Source organism: Anas platyrhynchos, chromosome 2, assembly GCF_047663525.1.
Source record: "Anas platyrhynchos isolate ZD024472 breed Pekin duck chromosome 2, IASCAAS_PekinDuck_T2T, whole genome shotgun sequence".
NCBI classification, from domain to species: domain Eukaryota; kingdom Metazoa; phylum Chordata; class Aves; order Anseriformes; family Anatidae; genus Anas; species Anas platyrhynchos.
In genome coordinates, this window is record NC_092588.1 from 52,036,106 (window position 1) to 52,055,051 (window position 18,946).

The 18,946-nt window shown below is 41.4% G+C and overlaps 1 protein-coding gene across 35 annotated transcripts in view; it reads left to right on the top strand.

Annotated features, from left to right (window-relative positions):
* EPB41L3 (erythrocyte membrane protein band 4.1 like 3) overlaps window positions 1-18,946 on the top strand; it is a 94,513-nt gene that overhangs the window by 45,049 nt on the left and 30,518 nt on the right. For all 35 annotated transcript variants that reach the window (XM_038174215.2, XM_072034735.1, XM_038174212.2 and 32 more), the window contains exons 4-8: window positions 8,325-8,429; window positions 10,746-10,788; window positions 14,450-14,525; window positions 15,783-16,001; window positions 16,340-16,427. In XM_038174215.2, the coding sequence (XP_038030143.1) occupies window positions 8,325-8,429; window positions 10,746-10,788; window positions 14,450-14,525; window positions 15,783-16,001; window positions 16,340-16,427 (531 nt within the window). The remainder of the gene's footprint in view (window positions 1-8,324; window positions 8,430-10,745; window positions 10,789-14,449; window positions 14,526-15,782; window positions 16,002-16,339; window positions 16,428-18,946) is intronic.

Consider the following 18,946-nt stretch of genomic DNA (forward strand, 5'->3'; position numbering starts at 1 on the left):
AAAATATTTGATGTAAAAAAACCAGATGAGTTTGTCTCTTTTGTCTTTTAGTTTTTGGCTATATACGTGATGGCAGTGGGATGTCTGTTGTTCGCTCTGTCCATTTGTTTGTTTTGTCACTTCATTGTACAGCATTGTACAAGTAACTTCAGCAAAGTTTTTGCTGAGTATCAGAGGTGGCTTTCTTTAAATGTTTTATGTAATACACATAACATCAGTCTCAGCAAACTAAACTTTCAGAGAAAACAAAATGTTGACTTTTCTGGAACTTTCATTACCATTTTCAGCAAATGCAGCAAGGGACTTAGGGGGCTAAACTCCAATGGTTGAGTCATGTTTTTCTTTGAAAAGATCTCATCCTGTTAGTTATACGCATTTTCTGTAAGATGCACTTCATTAAACCAGAGGAAAACTTGCTGATTTTGTGCCAATTAACACTCCAGGAAAGATTCTTCGTCCTATTTTTCTTCCTGAATGCTATACACTTAGCTTCCCGCTGAGGGATTCATTTGAGAAACCACAGATTTGAAGAAATTTGTGGATTCTTTTCTCTGTCACCTTTCTCCTTCATCATATTTTCCCAGTTGAGAGAAACTGTGGAGGAGAGAGTAAACAGCCCAAGAGAAAATCCTCTAACATTGCAAAGTATGTATATGTGGAAGTAAAAGGAAGTCAGACTTATTTAGAATGACTTCTTACATTTATCTTCCTTGAGGAAAATTAACCCCTGCTATTTTTTTTATCTTCTAATGAAAAATATAGATTAGTTCAAAAAATACACTTTCTCTATTTGGAAGTGTTTTGTCCTAAAATGCAGTAATTAGCTTCTAGAATTTCTCAGTTCAGCCCTTTGTTTGTTAGCCAGATCAAAGTTATCTCAAAACAATACAGGCGATGTCATAGCGAGTAGATTTTTACTTCACACACAGGTAAAAATATGCTTTTTACCAGAATTATTGCTTGAGTTTGGGACCAGTGATTGTTTCTGCATAGATGGAGCGGTGACATGGTCACCTGCTCCTCCACATTTGGAACCACACTGCGCATTTATTTACTCATAAGTTTGCATGTGTTTGTACATACACATACTACGTGTTTTAAATTATGCACATATTTGCATATGCACATTAAATTATGATATATTCATGATGTTGAGATCCCTTCCACAGAGATGTAGTTCTCATTACTAAAGGGATCTTGGAAACTTGCATGCACTTGCCCTCTTTACAAGCAAGTAATGACTATTGGCACAAGTCATGTTTTTTTCCGAGATTGGGCCAATTTTTGTGTATGATGGGTAATTCATGAGGAAGGAATGTGAACGCTGTCAGGAGGCTGGAATTCAGCCACTCTGAGGCTTGCTTACTGTAGATATCTCAGCTGGGGGAGTTTGTGGGAAGAGAGTGCTTGCTGCGGCAAGTACAAAGTATTCCTGCTAACCAGCTAATCATTTACACTTGTTTGTGTTGCAAGAGTAATTGCAGAAGCTGCAGGATGGAGAGGATGAAAGTTCCGCCTTGTGTGTGTTACTTATTTGATGCCATATGCGTCTCAAATTTTATGTGAGTGTTCCTTGCGTTTGCATAGAGAAGACCATCATCATGGCCTGTGCAGTGTAAAAACTGAAGTGTCAACAGAAAATCTTGCAAAATGCTCTTTAAATTGAAACACTAAAATGAAATAAAATCAGGGGTTTGGACACAATTGGAATCTCTTTCATCATGCATTGTAAATGAAAAAAATTAGCTAATACTTTTCTGCTGAAAAGAACGAGGGGAAAAGAAGAGGCTAGTACAGTCACATGCCAAAATTCATTACTCCATGCAAGACTGGAGCCAGCACACACATTTATACAGTGTATTGTTGAGACCCATTGGAAAGTGCAAATGCTAATTAGGAATGTGAACCAGATAACCTCAACATCATTTAAAGACCAATTATTTCAACCGGGATTTCATGATACTAATCTGTTTGTCCTTCTTCCAGCAGTCATGCCCACTGGAGTTATTACAGTAATTGTTCAGAAGTTAACGCCAGGCCAGTGCTAGTGTTGCGTTGTTCACTGGCAGCCTGACAGCTTTCCCAAGGAAGGCGGCAATGTTATGTTTGCATATGTATTCGTGCAGAAAGAAATGTGCAGACACTTTCCATTTGAAATCCAAGTCCACAGCTGCGGTATCTGTTTGTCTCTGCTCCTTGACTGAACAGAAATGGAGGCAAAGATTCAGCTCAGTGGGGTGCCCTGACCTTGTAGGTACTATGCTGTGGAGATGATGGTTGTGGGTGGCACAAACAAATCCCGTTATAGCTGCTTGGATGGGAGACTCTATCTTTGGATTTTCCCTTGCCTATAAAATTTGCCCTCAATGTGATCGCTTGTAATTGCTTTCAGACAGCACTGGCATACCTGCATGCTGCAGACAGCTTCCTCCCCCAGCCCTTGCTCAGCGTTTTGCATACACATGAGACTGCAGCATTGTCTGCAAAAATAGAACCACGCTAAAAATGCGACACTTCGGGGGTTGCAGTAGCTTTAATTTCTAGGAAGCGGAGAGGGCTGTTTTCTGCTCTTCAGCTGCACATACTGTTTCCCTATCAGTGAGAGGAGGGTAATCTACTAGTGAATAAAAATAGAGCACGAGAGTAGGCCAACACTCTGCGCTTTAATCAGGTGTAGGATGATTAACCCCTCAATGGCTGCAGAGGTGCAGTTCACTGCCAGCAAACTGAAAATGGTGGTGGTTCAGGGGCAGTGCAGGATTGCCAAAACAGGAGCCACAGCAGCTCGAAGGAGAAGTTTCTGACAAATGGTGTTTCTTGGCCTGCAAAGAACCAAAATTTGCTTGTTGGAGGCAAGTAGTTCTGAATCCTTATAAGTTTCCTCTGGCATAACTGACTTCCAGTCTGGGAAGTACCATCCAGCACATAGCATTTTAAATCTTCCTGATCTCTTCTTTTATCACAATAAATAGTGAACGTGGTTCACAGGGTCTTACTAGCACCTGCATGACAAGGAGGTGTTGTAACATCTTTATATTAAAATGCTGGTTGCTCATTTACCATGCAACTTTCCTAGTTGCTTATCACATCATAGTAACATCTGGATTTGGTAGTCTGATTGCTTCATTTGAGGGTACTACTGGAGGATCCTGATAGGCAACAAGGTGAACAAGAGTCAACAGCGTGCCCTTGCAGCACAGATGGACAATGCCGTTCTGGGCCACGTTGGGCAGAGCGCTAGCAGCAGGTGAAGGCAGGTGATCCTTCCTGTCTGCTCAGCACTGGTGAGGCTGCACCAGGAGTGCTGGATCTGGTTCTGGTCTACCCAAGAAATGATAGACATGGACGTACTGGAGAGAGACCAGGGAAGGGCCACAAAGATGGTGACAGGACTGGAGCACCTCTTCTGTGAGGAAAGGCTGTGAGAGACCTAGGACTGTTCAGCCCAGAGATGAGAAAGGTCAGGTATCTCATCAGTATGTACAAATACTTTATGGGAAGAGTAAAGACAGAACCAGACTGTTCTCAGCAGTGGCAAGTGGACAAGAGGCAATGGGCAAGAATTGAAATACAGGAAAATCCATTTAAACATAAAAACAAACAAACAAACAACAACAAAAAAACTTTTACTGCAAAGGCTGTCAAACACCAGCACAGATTGCCCAGACAGGCTCTGGAGTCTCTATCCATGGAGTTATTCAAAACCCAGCTAGACCTGACGATCCTGACCCTCTCTGGTCCTGCCTGACCAGGGGCCTTGGACCAGGTCACCTCCAGAGGTCCCTGCTACCTCACCCCTCCTGTGATTCTCTGATTATATTAACGTGCAATACATGTTTTGTGACTGAAATGACAAAGTATGAATAACAAAGGCTTACATTTTTTCACTTTAATAATGTCCATTCATCTTAAGTACATTACAGCTTATGGGTTTAATCGTAACAAAGGAAAACTTTTTCATTTTTCTGCATTAAGAAATACCAGACATTGTACCCAAATGTTCACCGGTGAGAATAATTAAGTTTGTAATAATCTTGTTATCCACACAGAGCTAAATGAAGTACTGAATTTTTCAGCTCCTCATTCTCAATGCTGTACAACGTGTTGAGTACTTTGGTCTGTCGGGCTTGTAATGGGGCAGGGATGGGAGGGATATTGGCTAAATTCCCTGAATTTAAAACATCACAGATGAGGGCAGGGGATATACTTGCTTGTTCCATCCACCAAGTACATGCTCCTTTTGCTGAAATACATAATTTTAGTAGAATCAACTATTTCATTTCGCTTTTTCAGTGCTGCGGAAAAAAAAAAGGGTGATTATCAGCAAAGATATAGAAGGGAAGAGTGCCCCCTGGGTGGATTAGGGCATTGCATGGGTTGGGGGCCATGTTCGGCAGGGGCTTGTGGTGGAAAAGTGGCAGAAGTCAGGCAGTGAAGGGGAGAAGTAGAGGAAGGAGAGGTGTCAGATAGGGTGAGCGGTGCTGGCTGGCCAAGAGGGCTGTAGAGCTGGGCTGGGGGGAGCTGGGGACAGGGAGTGGAGCAGCAGCGGCAGCGTGAGAAGTTGATGTGGAGGGGGCTGAGCATGGGCTGTTTCTGGGGAAGCCAATTAGAGACCCGGAGAGCCTTTTGTGGCCTTCTGCCTCCCAAGGAGGAAGAGGCTCAGGTCCAAAACCAGAGGAGAAGCTGGCGAGGAAAGACCGCTGTTTCTCCTCTCCCTTGCGTGTGGGAATTGCTGGCGGGCACAGACTTGCCAAGTTTACTGCTGTTGGCTCTCTTCACTGGGAGCTTGACCAGGAGGCTGTTTTTTTTCCGATTTCAGTTTCAAGCGAGAGCTGTGGGCTTTATAGAGTTGCAGGGAAGAGTCTGTGAAAAGTGTAAAGTTTTTACTCCCTGACTTCTATACTCATTTATACTGTGCAATGTATGCTTTGCATTGTTTCTGTGGTCTTGATTTCCCAAAGCTTGAGCACAGTGGCTCTTTTTCACATCTCTACATTTCATTTCATCCCATTCATGCCTGAAATGTAGCTAAGAATATTTGTGGGGGAGACTCTTCCCATGTTTTTACCTTTCACAACTCTTCAGTTATATGGCCAGTATGTTATGGCATGGAGTTTGTTTTGTGATCCACTAAAAGCATTGCAAAGGCACTAGGCACAGTTTTTTACCTGTTGAGAATTGCTTTACATTTTTGATATTAAACTATGATTGCCTTGTCACCCCCAAAATGGTGGAAGGCAAAGGTTTAGGGTGAGTTGAGGAGCAGCATGATTTTGTAACTTGACCTTTCTCTACTTCTCCTCATCCTTTCTCTGCCAAAGCTATGATACCCATTGCCTTATCTGTCTTGCTTATTTGATTGCATGGTAAAAGAAAAGTAATTAACAGGAGCGTGGGAGATCTGTTCATTTGCTTTAATTATATATTCCCAGCTAAACCTCTTAATTTCTCGTGGATTTATGCAGTAGCCTCCCCTCACTCTGTTTTTGTGCTTTACAAGGGCAGCAGTGGTGGCTCCATTTCCAGGCAGCGTGCACCCCCAAGTGATAGGAGCCCCTTAGATCCTGCGCCAGTGGTGGCATGCGGGTCAGGTCTCACTTGGGAAGAGGCACTCTGGTAGCAGCTCCTCTGTCTTAATGCTGATGGGCTTTTCTGTAGAGAGTAAGGAAAGTCATACTGGTAAAGTTGAGACCCAGTGAAGAGAGCATCCTTACCAGGAAAGGCTGTTAGGTACACATGGTGTTTCTGAAGCCCTCTTGCAGAACCAACAAGACTTACCAGCATTCAAATGCAGCAGGAATTTTGTGAAATTGAATTTTGGCTGAGTGAAGCTTGAGCATCTTCCTAGGGAAGGAGGAGGATAGATTTTGTCACAGGCAAAAAATAAGCCATGCAAGTTATTCCAGGCTTGCCATATTTAATCTCACTTGCCCACAGTACATAGCCAAAAAAGAAATCCTGAGTGTTTTTATTACTACATAGCCGCACAGAACTGTTTCCTACAGTTCCCTATGAAAACATCTTACCTTGCAGCTGCTAGCAACTGTTTCTCACAGCTGACATCTGTGTGGCTGTACAGATTGGCCGCATAAAACAGCTCCTGTGTTGACCTTGTGTGACTCTTGAAGAGGACATTGAAGTGTTGAAGTGTCACAATTCAACTGTAAATGGTGTGGTGGGGCAAGCAGGTAACCTGCTTATTCCTCTTCATTTAGTATAAACAGTCTGTTATCAAGTAGAAAAGCAAGAAATTTGGAAAAATACGGCATTGCTTGTTTGTAGCAGAGATGTGACCATTTTGGCTTGAGGGCACTGGCGTTATTCCTCTCTAAACACAGTAATGGAGTCATCTCCAAGGAGCAGCAAATGTAAAACTACCAAGCTCCGTTATCTATTTCCAGATTTGGGGATTGAAGAATTAACTAAACATTTGTTTGAGATTATGAAGGAGCTGGGTTTTATTTATGCTTCCTGATGCAGGGCTGGGAGCGTGTGACAAGCCTAGAGCTGGTTGCTCAAATGATGTTACAAGGCACAGTAAATGAAGTTAATACAGTACAGCTTCAGTACATTTATGTGGCTGGTTTCTCTCTCGGCTGAAGAATACTTGTTAGGCTGTAACAGCCACATTCTTCAGTTTCCCCATCAATAAAACTGTAGAAGATATTTCTCTGCCTTATGTACCATCAGAACCTCAATACAAATAATGAATTTAACAAAAAAATAGGTTCCTCTACACAATTTACTCCACCGTAGCTCCTAATGTTTTTTGCTGAGTGTTAGACAGCAACCTTTTATTTATTTATTTATTTTGTTATTTTTTGTTGGCTTACTTACCACTTCTAAAATAGTTTGAGGCCAGCTTTGGGCTCGGCAGTTTTGTTGGCATAGCTCTGTCAGTTTGGATTGTGAAATATTCGTGCAGCCTGGCCAACACTGCTGGGCTGGCAGCGTGGTATGGGTGCAGCTGTATTGACAGAGGAGCGTTTTCCTCTGCTCCATTTGTACAGCTCAGAGAGCTGGTGCGGGAAGGACAATGCTCATGCCCACCGAGGGGCTCTGGTGAATCTGCTGTTGTGACGGGGTGATGTAGTGCCGAAGGGACGTGGGTCCAAGTGGGTGACCTTTGAGGAATGACAGGCTGTCACGAATATGCTCGGCGTAACATGACCACAAATGGCCACTGCGTAGCACAGAGAGAAGACAACAATCTCTGTAGTGCTCTGGATTTGTCCTCATTATTTTAATGAAGTTGAGTTTGGAAGAAGCGTTCTGTCTGCTTTTGTTTCAGCCTTCTGTGTTGCTTTTGAAGTAATTAGTGTATTTCCATTCTGCTTAAAGTCATGTGTATGTTACAGATAAAGAAACTGGCTGGCTGACATCAACTAAAATATTTATGCATGTGTGTGTGTTTGAAATTAAGTGGTGAGGTTTTTCCATTAGCTGAGGTGCATGTAGGAAAGCAGACAATGTCTGACGGCCCAAACAATTTTGAATTCTTTGTCATAGTTAATGCATATTAAAGTTAGCATGGGTAGCTTATAAAGAGGACATTTCTGGCTGTGGTTGTTTGTTTTTTTTTGTTTAAGGTTTTTTTTCAATGTCATATAAAACACTAAGAAGTAGAATGACCTGAATTTTTGCTGCCCAGTGTGAGAGAGATTATGATGCTTCTGCTAAGAAGTGAGACAGTGAGACATCTTTCCATATAACATGTTAGCAATAACGAAGATGAGTGGAACACCGGAAAACTGCTTTCTTACCTAATTGCATTCCCTGTGAGATACTAGGCTCTCTCATTGATTTCAGTAGATGGTATGTTGCATTCCCCTATATATCAGACAGAGAAGGATCCTGGAATCAGTCTGCAATGTTATTGAAGCAAGATATGTCTCCACGTTTGGCTTTTCCTCCAGTAGATTGCCCCCAAGCCACAGCTCTGATAATCCATTGGAGGGAATATTTTGTACCATTGCCTGTTACTGCTGTTGCAAACAAAGAAAACTGGTTTATTGAGATATGACCTCAGAATAAATTTGAAGTTGCAATTTCTGAAAGACAGAAGAGGTCTTTTAATTGAAACTTGAAACATGACACGTACTGCCTTACTTTTAACTCCATGACTTTTCATTTTAATGAAAAGCAGATTTGCCCCATTCAGCAAATTCATATGAAGATCTGATCAATAGGACTGAAAAATGGCTGTGTTGAAATAAATCATTTCTGGGTTACAAATTTGAGGATTAAACATAAAAAGTGTTATTTTAATGGTTATATTACTTTATTTTTCAAAGGTGATTTTTTTTTCTGTTCATTTCCCACAGAAACGTTCCAGAGGTCAAGTACTATTTGACAAAGTGTGTGAGCATCTGAATCTTTTGGAAAAAGACTACTTTGGGCTAACGTACAGAGACACAGAAAACCAAAAGGTAACCTACAAAATATTTGTTGGCCTTCAGCAACCTGACAGTTGGACATCAGAGCTTCCCCAATGCATCCCCAGACAGTTGCAAACAATCCTGAAGGTGTTTTTGTCTTCCTCATCAAGTTACATATATGTATCTAGAGCTGTTATTTTTTATAACTGATTGTACCTCCTGAGAGCATCCCCTGGGCTTCCTTGGCCTACCTCTGTGTGGGCTATTAATGGCATGAAAGAAGTTAATCATGTACCTGTCTCTCTTTCTAGTATGGTTTATTTCATTACTGCCATAGATGAAAGTCAGATTTACATTTCTGTGTATATTTTTAAGCGTATAATATTAAAATATGGCTTATTTAATACAACGTTTGGGATCCAGATAGGCAGGAGTTGCTTCACTGCTAAGAAGTTTTGACTTCAAATCTTGACCTGCCTTGTCTTATGCATTATGTTTGATTAGGCTAAAGACATGTCTTCAGAAGCAGTCAGCAGCTATAGTGAATCTATTCTGCATATCTATGGCTCAACTTTAACATTATGTGAACTGTGTATTAAGATGATCTAAGCTTTGGGTAATAAACACATTTTTATGGACATGTAAAAGAATATCAAAGGCTAGCTTAAATGCTGCGTGGGGCATTTTAAGACAAATATTTTGAAAGAATCCAGGAACAAAACTTCTTAGCAAGATATGCCACAGTCCAGCAGAGATCACCAGGTGATATTTTGTACTTTGTATATCCTCAAAGGTCTTCCCTGCTACAAGCTAGAGTTATTACTGCCTCTTTAGCTCTTTATGTCTTGTGAGAACAACTTTATTTTCTAGGCTTCATTTTTATTTCAGTTATATATGATACAAAAGAAATCAGTGTTCTTTTGTTTCTTTCTCTTCCCCTTTCTTTGCAGACTTTTAAATATGAGGATTTTGTTCCTGTTTCAGAAAGTCACTTAAGCAGACACTTGATCCATGCTAGTCCAAGATAACACTTCAGCATATACTTAGTTAAGTTAAGCAGATGTTTAAGTACATTTCCAGATAGCTATGCTTTCCTGTACTGGAAAGAAAAAAATGCATGCATTACTAATGGGTGGCTAAGAAGTACCAAACATTTATAGATTACCAGTTACTTTACAGAGCTAAGCAGCTAAAAACCGACTGACACCATATTTATTGATCAATAACATGCACATTTCTAATGTCAGAGTACTTAGCAATTCACCTCCATCCTCTGCCAGATAACCTCCAGGCAGACAGTAATGTGTCATATTTGAAAATAGAAATCCTGGTGCACCTTTCATAGAGGCACATAGTGTGCTTTTACAGAAAGTTTAGAAATGGTTGGAACTCTTCAGGCTCATGTTTTGCACTACTGACTGGATTTGGACAGCTGCAAACTGGTTGTTTTTGTTGGGTGTGGGAGTTTTTGTGTTCTGCCCGTTTGATATTTCTTTAATATTTTTTCTATGATACATCTGTTTTTCTTTCTTTGGACAAAGTGGAACTTTCCTCAGGGAAGTGAACTTTATGTTCTGGGCTGTGTGAGGCATTTTAAATATTAATTTGATTCCGTTAGAGGACAAGGCAGAAGGCACAGGGTCTCTCTCTCCCATTATCTCTCCCAGGGGCAGCGCTCTATGAACAGCAAGCTCTCACTGCAGTGGCAGCAATAAGAGACCCCAGCCTGCTGCTTGCCTTTGGTCTCAGCCTGCAAAGCTCCTTGGTATTAGGGGAAGTAGTAGCACATTACTGTGGCAATCCCCCACCTCCTCACCTGCCTTTATGTGCTATCTTCTTGCCTAGCCACCAGCCTCGGATGGCATGGATGTGGGCGGTCTGGGCCACAACTCTGTCCCAGGTCCCCCCCCATGCTCCATCATGCCCTCGTGCTAGCAGGGGGTCACAAACGATGCAGTGACCTATGGCATGCTTGTGTGTCTGTGACAAAGCTTTTCAACACATGCAGCCCTTCCACAATTCAAGAAAAAAAAAAAAAAAAAAAAACTAACTAGCTTGTAGAAATTCAATTGGTGTTATACCAGAAGATACACTAGAAAAAAAGAAAAAAAAAAGGTTTCTGTGGATTTATTATTCTTTTTTTTTTTTTTTTTTTAATTTCAACCATGCCCCCCCCACCTTCTGGGAAGGTCAGAAACAATCTGGATTCTGCATCCTAAAAGTCACCATTATCCCTGCTTACTGCTGCTCCAAAGAGGAAGGGGTGGGCGTGCAGGTTTTCTAGCTTTGTCTCATAGCACTGTTTTAGAAATTATGTTGATTGTACTTTCTGATTCAAATTGAAAAAAGGAAACATTTTCTTTTCAGAATTGGTTGGACCCTGCCAAGGAAATCAAAAAGCAGATCCGAAGTAAGTTTGTTATTGTTTGTGTGTTTTTTTTCAGGGATTCTGGAAAAAAAAATAATCTTTCTGGTGTACCCAGACCCCAAAATTTGAAAAAAATCCTTTTTCCCTCCATACTGTTTCATTTGTTTCTGCTGCTGGCACTAGGCATGGCCTTAGTTTCTCCATGAGTGTGGTCTCTTACATATGGAAATCTGCCTCACAGAAGCTTGGTGGGCTACAAAGCCTCTTCCGTCATCGACTCCAGCCTCCATTGTAACAAAGGGACAAAGCTGGTCACCCCAATGTGGTGTCTCAAGCTGGAAGATCCCAGTGGAAGAGATACTACAGCTCTGTAGTATCACTCATTCCACTGTGGTTACGACCCCTCCAAGAGCCATCCATAGGAAAGATGGGGGTGCCCTGTTGCTGATGGGCAGGAGATCTGCCCCACTAGATGTCCCTGTGGTATGAGTGCTCCACGCACTGGCCCCCTGCTCATGGGGGCTATGAGGCAAGTGGTTTGGGGTCATAGCCCCCTTGTCCCCACCTTTCAGTGTATAAGGCAGCACAGAGCTTGCTTCCCCCTGGTGTGACGAAACCTCATCTTGGAGCTGAAGTTCCAGAGTCATCTTCATCCTGTCTCTGGAACAAGAATTACCCACGTGTTTACCCCATAAAGAGTTCAGGCAGTTACTCAGGCTCGTAACACATGAAATTCTATTACTGAAAACAACTTGACATTTGCTGAGATGCAAAAACATGAAGTTTGACATTAAACGACGTAACCCTAGGGACTATGATATAAGTTATTTCTTTATGTTACTGATATTTATATGAAATCCAGGAACACTGGTTAGTGCTCCACATTGAAATGTTTTAATGATGCAAAGATAGTGCTCTAAAATATCTTTCCTTCCTGCATGTCAAAAGCTTGAACTTTGCTTCTAAAGTGACCATTCAATTTGCAGAGAATCAGTCAATTTTCTGCTTCACGTGAATATTTTAAAAAGCCCCGTTGTTAAATTTAGCTGTCTGCTGCATTAGAAATTCAAAAACGTCTGGAAGGAAAACTGTGTCAGGGCTGCCAGGCTTGAAACTCGACCTGCCTTTTTTTCACCCTCACTTTTTCAAATTGATGAAATGTTTGTGTGTGTTACTTTTTTTTTTTTTTGGCAGGAAAACCTCAGTATTTTTGTCTTTGTACGTTTTGTAAATAACCTAGCACCTGTGCTTTTACAAGCAAACACATCTGGTGGTTCAAATTTTTTGGATCAGGTCTCGCAAATGAGTCATTCCCCTCTCCGTAATTCAAAGGGTTACTTGACACTGACTGCAAAGCTTCCTCTGCTTCTTTGAGCAACTGCACCTTTCCACCAGTATTATTTTCATTACGAGTTAAACGATCGGCGATGAAGAACAATGAAAATCTGTGCTCCATTGTATGCCTTTTTTCAGTCCGTGGAGAAGGTGGCTCTGGAGAGAAAGGTGCTGTAGACCTTCTTGAGTCAGGTTATGCTGACTGTCAATGCAAGTAAAGGAGCTCAGCTTCAAACTGCTGATGTGAAATGCATTTAATATGTGTCCAAGCCATGAGTTGGATAGTGAAAGATAGTGACAGCGAGAGATTAACCAGGGCAGAAAAGTCTAGTCCTGGACGTGGAGCTGGGGACAGTTGTACTTGCAGGAGATGACAGTGATAATTTGCTTGCTCTGGAGAATTCACTGTAGAAGTTTGGAACAAGAGAAGTGTGGAAAAGTAGGACTCTTATGCATGATACTTTTCATGAAAGGTAAAAAAAAAAAAAAATACATATATCATCCTGCTTACTTAGTGCTGTACTGCACTCAGATATTCTTGATTACACTGCAAACAGGAGATTTCATTCCAGTGTCTAAGAAACAAGGTCATTGCTGTGCTTACAGCCTCTGGTTCACACCCCATTAGTTTTAACCCACTATGTTTTATTTTAGCCCCTGTAGTTCAGGAAGAAGGCTTCTTACTTAGTCACCTTAACTGGCTGTGCTCCCAAGGGTTATAAAGTCAGTTTCATTTGTCTTTGTGTGTGCTGGAGGCATGGGCACAGATTTTCAGGCTGTGGTTTTTGAGGCCCCCCAGCCCTCCACTGGGAGGGGCAGCAGTTGGACCGTGCCCCATCCTCACTGCTGGCCAAATCTTCCTTCCACCAGGTTTTATGGTGCAAGGGAGTGGAAAAGGTCCTGGAATAAGGAGCCTGAAAATTTCAGCAAGAGGTGAAACCCTGATGGTAACCATCAAAGACTCATTGTGCATACAGCTGATTTTCTTGGGTTTTCATGTATAACCATAGCAAATGGGACTTTGAATAGGATGACATTTCCTTGAAGTCTCTAAGTAAATACTCCCAAACATCCAATTGGGAAAACCTTACAGCATTTCCAGGCAAGCAGATGTTCACTCTGCCCAGAATATAAGCTTCTTATACCAGAGTGTTCCAGATACACCACCAAGACCCATGTTCATTGGGAATTGCCTAGGCATAGGGTACTCGAAGATATGGGAAAACCTTGCTCTGAAGTGTTTATAAGGAGGAATCCTATTTTTCACAGCATTCATGAGCATTTTGTCATTAGACAGCCAATATGGGACCTTTCGAGAGATTTATGCCTAGTTAGATTTGTAATTGGATGTCAACACATTTCAGAAAACTGAGATGTCTTTACTTTGGCTTTGGTTTCTTGACTGCAGAAATACTGTACCTTACAGTAGAACTGCATATGAAGAGGTGTATCCTGCAACAAAGGGCTCAGAGAAAGTCCTGTTCACGAGATACCACCATGTTGCTTGTTAGCATATTCTGGTTTGTGGTTTTGTTACTGCTTTTCATTTGCTTTAGAGACATGCACTAGTATAACCTCTCCATTTCTAAGTAACAGCATTCATATTTACATTGCTGTATTCAACACTTTCTGGTTTTCAGTCTTTGTATTCTTTCAGGACAACATCTAAAAGTAGCACTCCAAAACGCTTTTCACTAAATATTTGCAGTGATGCAAACCAGTTATCCCAGGGGTGATCTAAATCGACCGAAATTACTAACTGGGAATTTCCTGGTGTTCTGTGCTTAAGGCCTTTTTTTCAGCCGTGGTGCCTGTGTTTGTCCTTGCAGTTTTGTCGGCACAGTAATTTCTGCCTGCTGGCGGCAGGAGCTATGTGCTGAGGCAGCACCCTGAGATGATGCGGCTGAGCTGCCCTGGGCAGTGCCCATCCAGCACATCACCCCAATCGGCTGCCCGAGTGAACCCTAGCTTGCTGTGTTTCCAGTGCCTGCATTCTGGGTTTTTGGTTTTAATACATGTATAGGCTGTGTTTTCAGATGGTTAATTCCAGTAAACATTTGTGTTTGTGTTTTTTTTGTTTTTCAGACTGAATTTTCCTAAGTATTAGCAATAAATTGCTACTCCCTTAGAGCCCTTGCTTCAGTGAAAATCTTACTAAATAAGAAAAGAGCTGTAAGATCTGATCTAACAGTGTAATTATGAGACTGGAAAGTAGTATCTTCAGAAAGATATACAGGAAAAAGATATTATGTCCTGTTCTTATGAATTTCTTCACTGGGGTATTTGTAAGTCTGCTGTTAACTGAACAGCATGAACATCTTCATTTGCACTTACACTGTACTTTCAGTAAACGTGTGTTCTCTTCCAGGTGGTGCTTGGCAGTTTGCATTTAATGTGAAATTCTACCCTCCAGACCCTGCCCAGCTATCTGAAGATATTACCAGGTGTTTAAAGCATTAAATACCTTTCTAGAAGGGGCTGAAAAGCTGTTTCTGAGAGCGCTTACGCTCTAATTATCCAAGAAAAGGAATGTTTTGTATTCCCATTGGCTTTCTTTCTCTTACGAGCTTATGGAAAATATGTGATGCTTTGGCAGAAAAGACACTGTGAACAGTGTTTAGTTTTCTGAGCTCAGACAACTTTATTTTTTACAATTTAACCTCAAAATCAAGCTTTTCCAATATGCATGTTCTTGAGAGTTGATTTGAATTTTCACAGAGATGCCCAATGCCCATTTTTGTCTGTGGTAACAAGATTTTATTGTCAGCAAAATTACAACTGTGAAGGGAAAGAAAGGGGATGAGAATGAGCATGCTTGTCAATTTTATGTGTCACTGGCTAGGTATGTTGTTGGTGTGCACGGTATGGTGAGTGTGGTGGTAACAAAGTCAATTAGCTCTGCAACCTGCACCTCTGCTGAAGGGAAGGATTGCTCTTTTTTGTGTGTGTAACTGGGTTTAAGACACAGAGGCTATATCTGCAGTACTGAGCTTGGGAGCATTTCCAAATTCCTCCTAACCCACCTGAGTTCTCCATCAGCTCCATGTTGGGGTAAGCCATGTTGGTTGTTACACCAAAAATCATACCTGACCTCTGAATAAGGGCACACTGTCACCAGGCTTGTAGCAAAGCTTGTGGAGGACTCGGGAGCTCTCTCTCACCCTTAAATTCCTGAGGGAACTCTGTGCCTTAACCACGAAGCCAACACGCTTCACTTTATTTATTTCTGGATTCTTCTATCTGGTGATCCCTTGCACTGCTTGTCATTGTGCTTATAACTGCAAGTACCATTTAAATGTGTTTTTGAGGAAGCTTCACAGTTTGCTAAGGAGACATCTTTTGAACTACTTGGAGTTCAGCTACCCCTTAGGGAACATTATTTATTCTTAAAGAAAAAAGTTACCAGTTAGCAATATATCTCAGTGATTTATTACAGAAACTGATGGGGTAATTCTCCATCTGGGTCACAAAACAAAATAGCAACCCATTTTATTAAGAAATCTCCATGCAGCTTTTTAAAGATTAATTAAGCATTGCTACCCACAAGTTAGGCAAAGGGTGGTTTTAAGTCTCATTATCCTTCCTAATGCCTGAAAAACCTTGAGCTTGGGAGTTTTCTGCCCATCAGCAGAGGACCCCTGGCTCCTTGCTGCTCTGTTGCTGGTGGGCCCTGTCTGAGTGGTGGTGGTGCTCCCCTGCAGGTACTACCTCTGCTTGCAGCTGAGAGACGACATCGTGTCCGGCAGGCTGCCCTGCTCCTTCGTCACGCTTGCCCTGCTGGGCTCCTACACCGTGCAGTCTGAGCTCGGCGACTACGACCCCGATGAGTATGGCAGTGACTACGTCAGCGAATTTCGCTTTGCACCAAATCACACTAAGGAGCTGGAAGATAAGGTGATCGAGCTGCACAAGAGCCACAGGTAAGATGGATGGATGGAGGCTGTAGCCTGCCTTTAGGTACATCCTGCAGCATCAGAAAATGTTGAAACCTGCTGTTGCGTACTTCTGAAGTGACAGCACTTCATAAAAGTACTTTTTGGATGTGACTTCTCTCTGCATGACTTCAGTTAGAGAAGAGATAACACAAAATCATGCAAGATAACAGTGCTTTCACCAGAGCTTCAGCTCTAATAGGTACCATGCTATTTAAGGAATACAGCTTCAATTGTGACAGGCTGAAAATGTTTTCCAGGGGCTGGGTTTTAATTCATATTCTGTTTCCTTAATGTTGACGCTAGAATTGGTTGCTTTTCCTCAGGGGAATGACACCTGCGGAGGCTGAGATGCATTTTCTGGAGAATGCCAAGAAGTTATCAATGTATGGAGTAGATCTCCATCATGCTAAGGTATGGACTACAGTTCTTCCAGCAGGGAGCCTACAACTGTCATCTTTCTCATCTGGCATAGTACTTGAATATGCATGGACAGCCTGAGTTATTCTTTCTAGTTTGGGACAGGCAGATTGGGGGAATAAATCACCGGTAAACATGAGGAAAGGTGACTCCTGGGATAATCATAAATATTTCTTGTAACTGTAACATAACTTAGCCTATAGATTCAGAGATGTTGCACATCAACAATTTATGTTAATTGAACAACCAAATCCTTGGGAAAAAAATACTGGATGGACACAGTAATGAGAAAGGATTTTAGAAGCTGTCCAAAGAGTGATCAATTGTCATTTTCATTCAGCTACATTTTTCAATCTAATAAGGCCACGTATGGTATCTTAGCTAAATAAGCAGATCATTTCTAACACTGCAAATAATTTTGAAGCAATTATTTAGCTGTGCTGGAAACCTAATCAGATTGATAGTCATAGGGAGACAGCGTCTGGTCTCTCTTCTGAAGTGTCATTGTTGCAGTTGACTGGAAGGGAAGTAATGCCGCTGGAAGCATTCTCCCATGATGAGGTGGTTTCTCTAATCATCAGCAGGTTAAGATAGGAACAAAAAAATGATCATGCTTATTGTGGCTTGGGAAAGTCACCTGCCAGCTTTCTGTTTGTCTGTGGCTTTCTTTTTTTCTCCATATAAATAATTACTTCATTCTTCACTTTTTTTTTTTTTTTTTCACTTTTCAAAGTAAGGTTGAGGGATTTTAACATCTCTGAGGTTAGCAAGCATCCTTGGCAATGAGTACTGAACAAAGACTCCTGAGCTGTGGAGAGCGCTGCATTTTCTGTAAAGGTCAAATTGCTGTGAGCCTGTTTTTATGCTGCAGCAGATCCTTTCAAGAACCGAGATAAATTTGCAGCTTGGATCTTGAAAGGGCATGCAACCGTGTCCCTGGAGCACTTCATAGGATCTGTGCATGTGTGTTACAGAATTCAAGGTAATCTTTTGTGTTCTGTTAATTGCCTCCACTGAAAATGAAAAATATGTGTATGGCTCAATGGGCAGCACTTGACCAGGAGGCATGCCACTGTTTTTCCCATGAATGGCAGATAGGTACAAAATCTTGAGGCACCTTTGGAACAGAGATAGAAAAGGATTGATAAATATTACTCAGTAGCTTTTTTTTTCAACACCCTTTGTCCAACTCAAATAAATCTGCAGAACAGCAACAAAGTGAGTTCTGCTCTAAATATGTTACAAGCTTCATTACCGAAAATTTGACATAGCATGGCATTAAGACCTGAGTATTTTTTTCAGAATACTGGAGAAAGGCTGAGAAATTTAAGATAGGATGTCCTGAGATAACCTTTTTTTTTTTTTTTTCCTACAAAATATCAGTGTCTAGTTTTACTGTTCTGTTCTTCATATTGAAAGACTCAGAGCAAACGAAGTTGTTAGTCAAGCCAATCTCTTTCTAAAGTGATATTCTTAATAGAGAAAGCTGCATTGGTAATGCATTGGGTCTGTCTGTAGAGTAAGAAATCAAATGATAATCTTGGAAACTGAGCTAAAAGTAGGAAAACTAGAATCTGCATGAGAAGCAGCAGTTGGTTTTAATTAGGCCTGGTGGTGAGATGGGATAGTATCAGGCTGTGGGACCAGCGTCTCTATGGATGCCTTTTTGAAGTTGTTCAGTGGCAGATGTCTCTGTGTCAACGTCAATTCATTAAGGCTGTGCAGGTATCCAAGTTATTCAACAGATGCTGGACTTGCCAACTGCTGTTAAAACTAGCTCTCAATTACCTAGCACAGGGCTACAATTAAGAATGTGTTCAGATGGATAGATTTGTCCTCTGGGCTGTCAGCACTCTGACAAAACCTCCCATTCGTATGCAGAGCTATGGGTATGTGCAGTTCAGCATCTTGTGCCTCAGACGACAGAGCAAAGAGCGTTGTGTTCTGTGCAACTGCATGGCTCCTGAAAAACAGCCAAATTCTCCTCGTACTTGGGTTTTGTTTTATGCCAGTAGTATCGCATTGAAAAGCAGTTTCTGACACCAAAAAAAAAAAAAAAAAAAAAACACAAAAGAAGCCTTGAATGGATTGAGGTCTGCCGCAAAGGTGAAGAGGAAGAAAGGAAACATTTATCAGGAAGGTTTTAAGAAAGTATAATAAAAGAAATAGCCCCTTTCAGCTGCAGCTACGTGCCATATTTGAGCATGTACGTGTTTCAAGCGTTTTCCAGTCAGTGTGATCACAGGCAATGAGACTTCATTTAAAAAAAATGTATTCACTGTATTTAAACATTACTTTTTCCTTAGGAAATTGTAAAACTGAAGTCTGCTGAAAAAAAATAACTTTCTCTCTTCTGCAGTACCTCATGATGTTATCACATGAGAGCCTTATTTAGAAAACAGATATCTTTTGGGGGGTTATACCATCATTGTTGAAGCATACATCCTTTATTGATACATGTTTTTTAACAGTGGAGTGACCTTGTGGCACTAATTCATTGTCGTGTCTCTGAC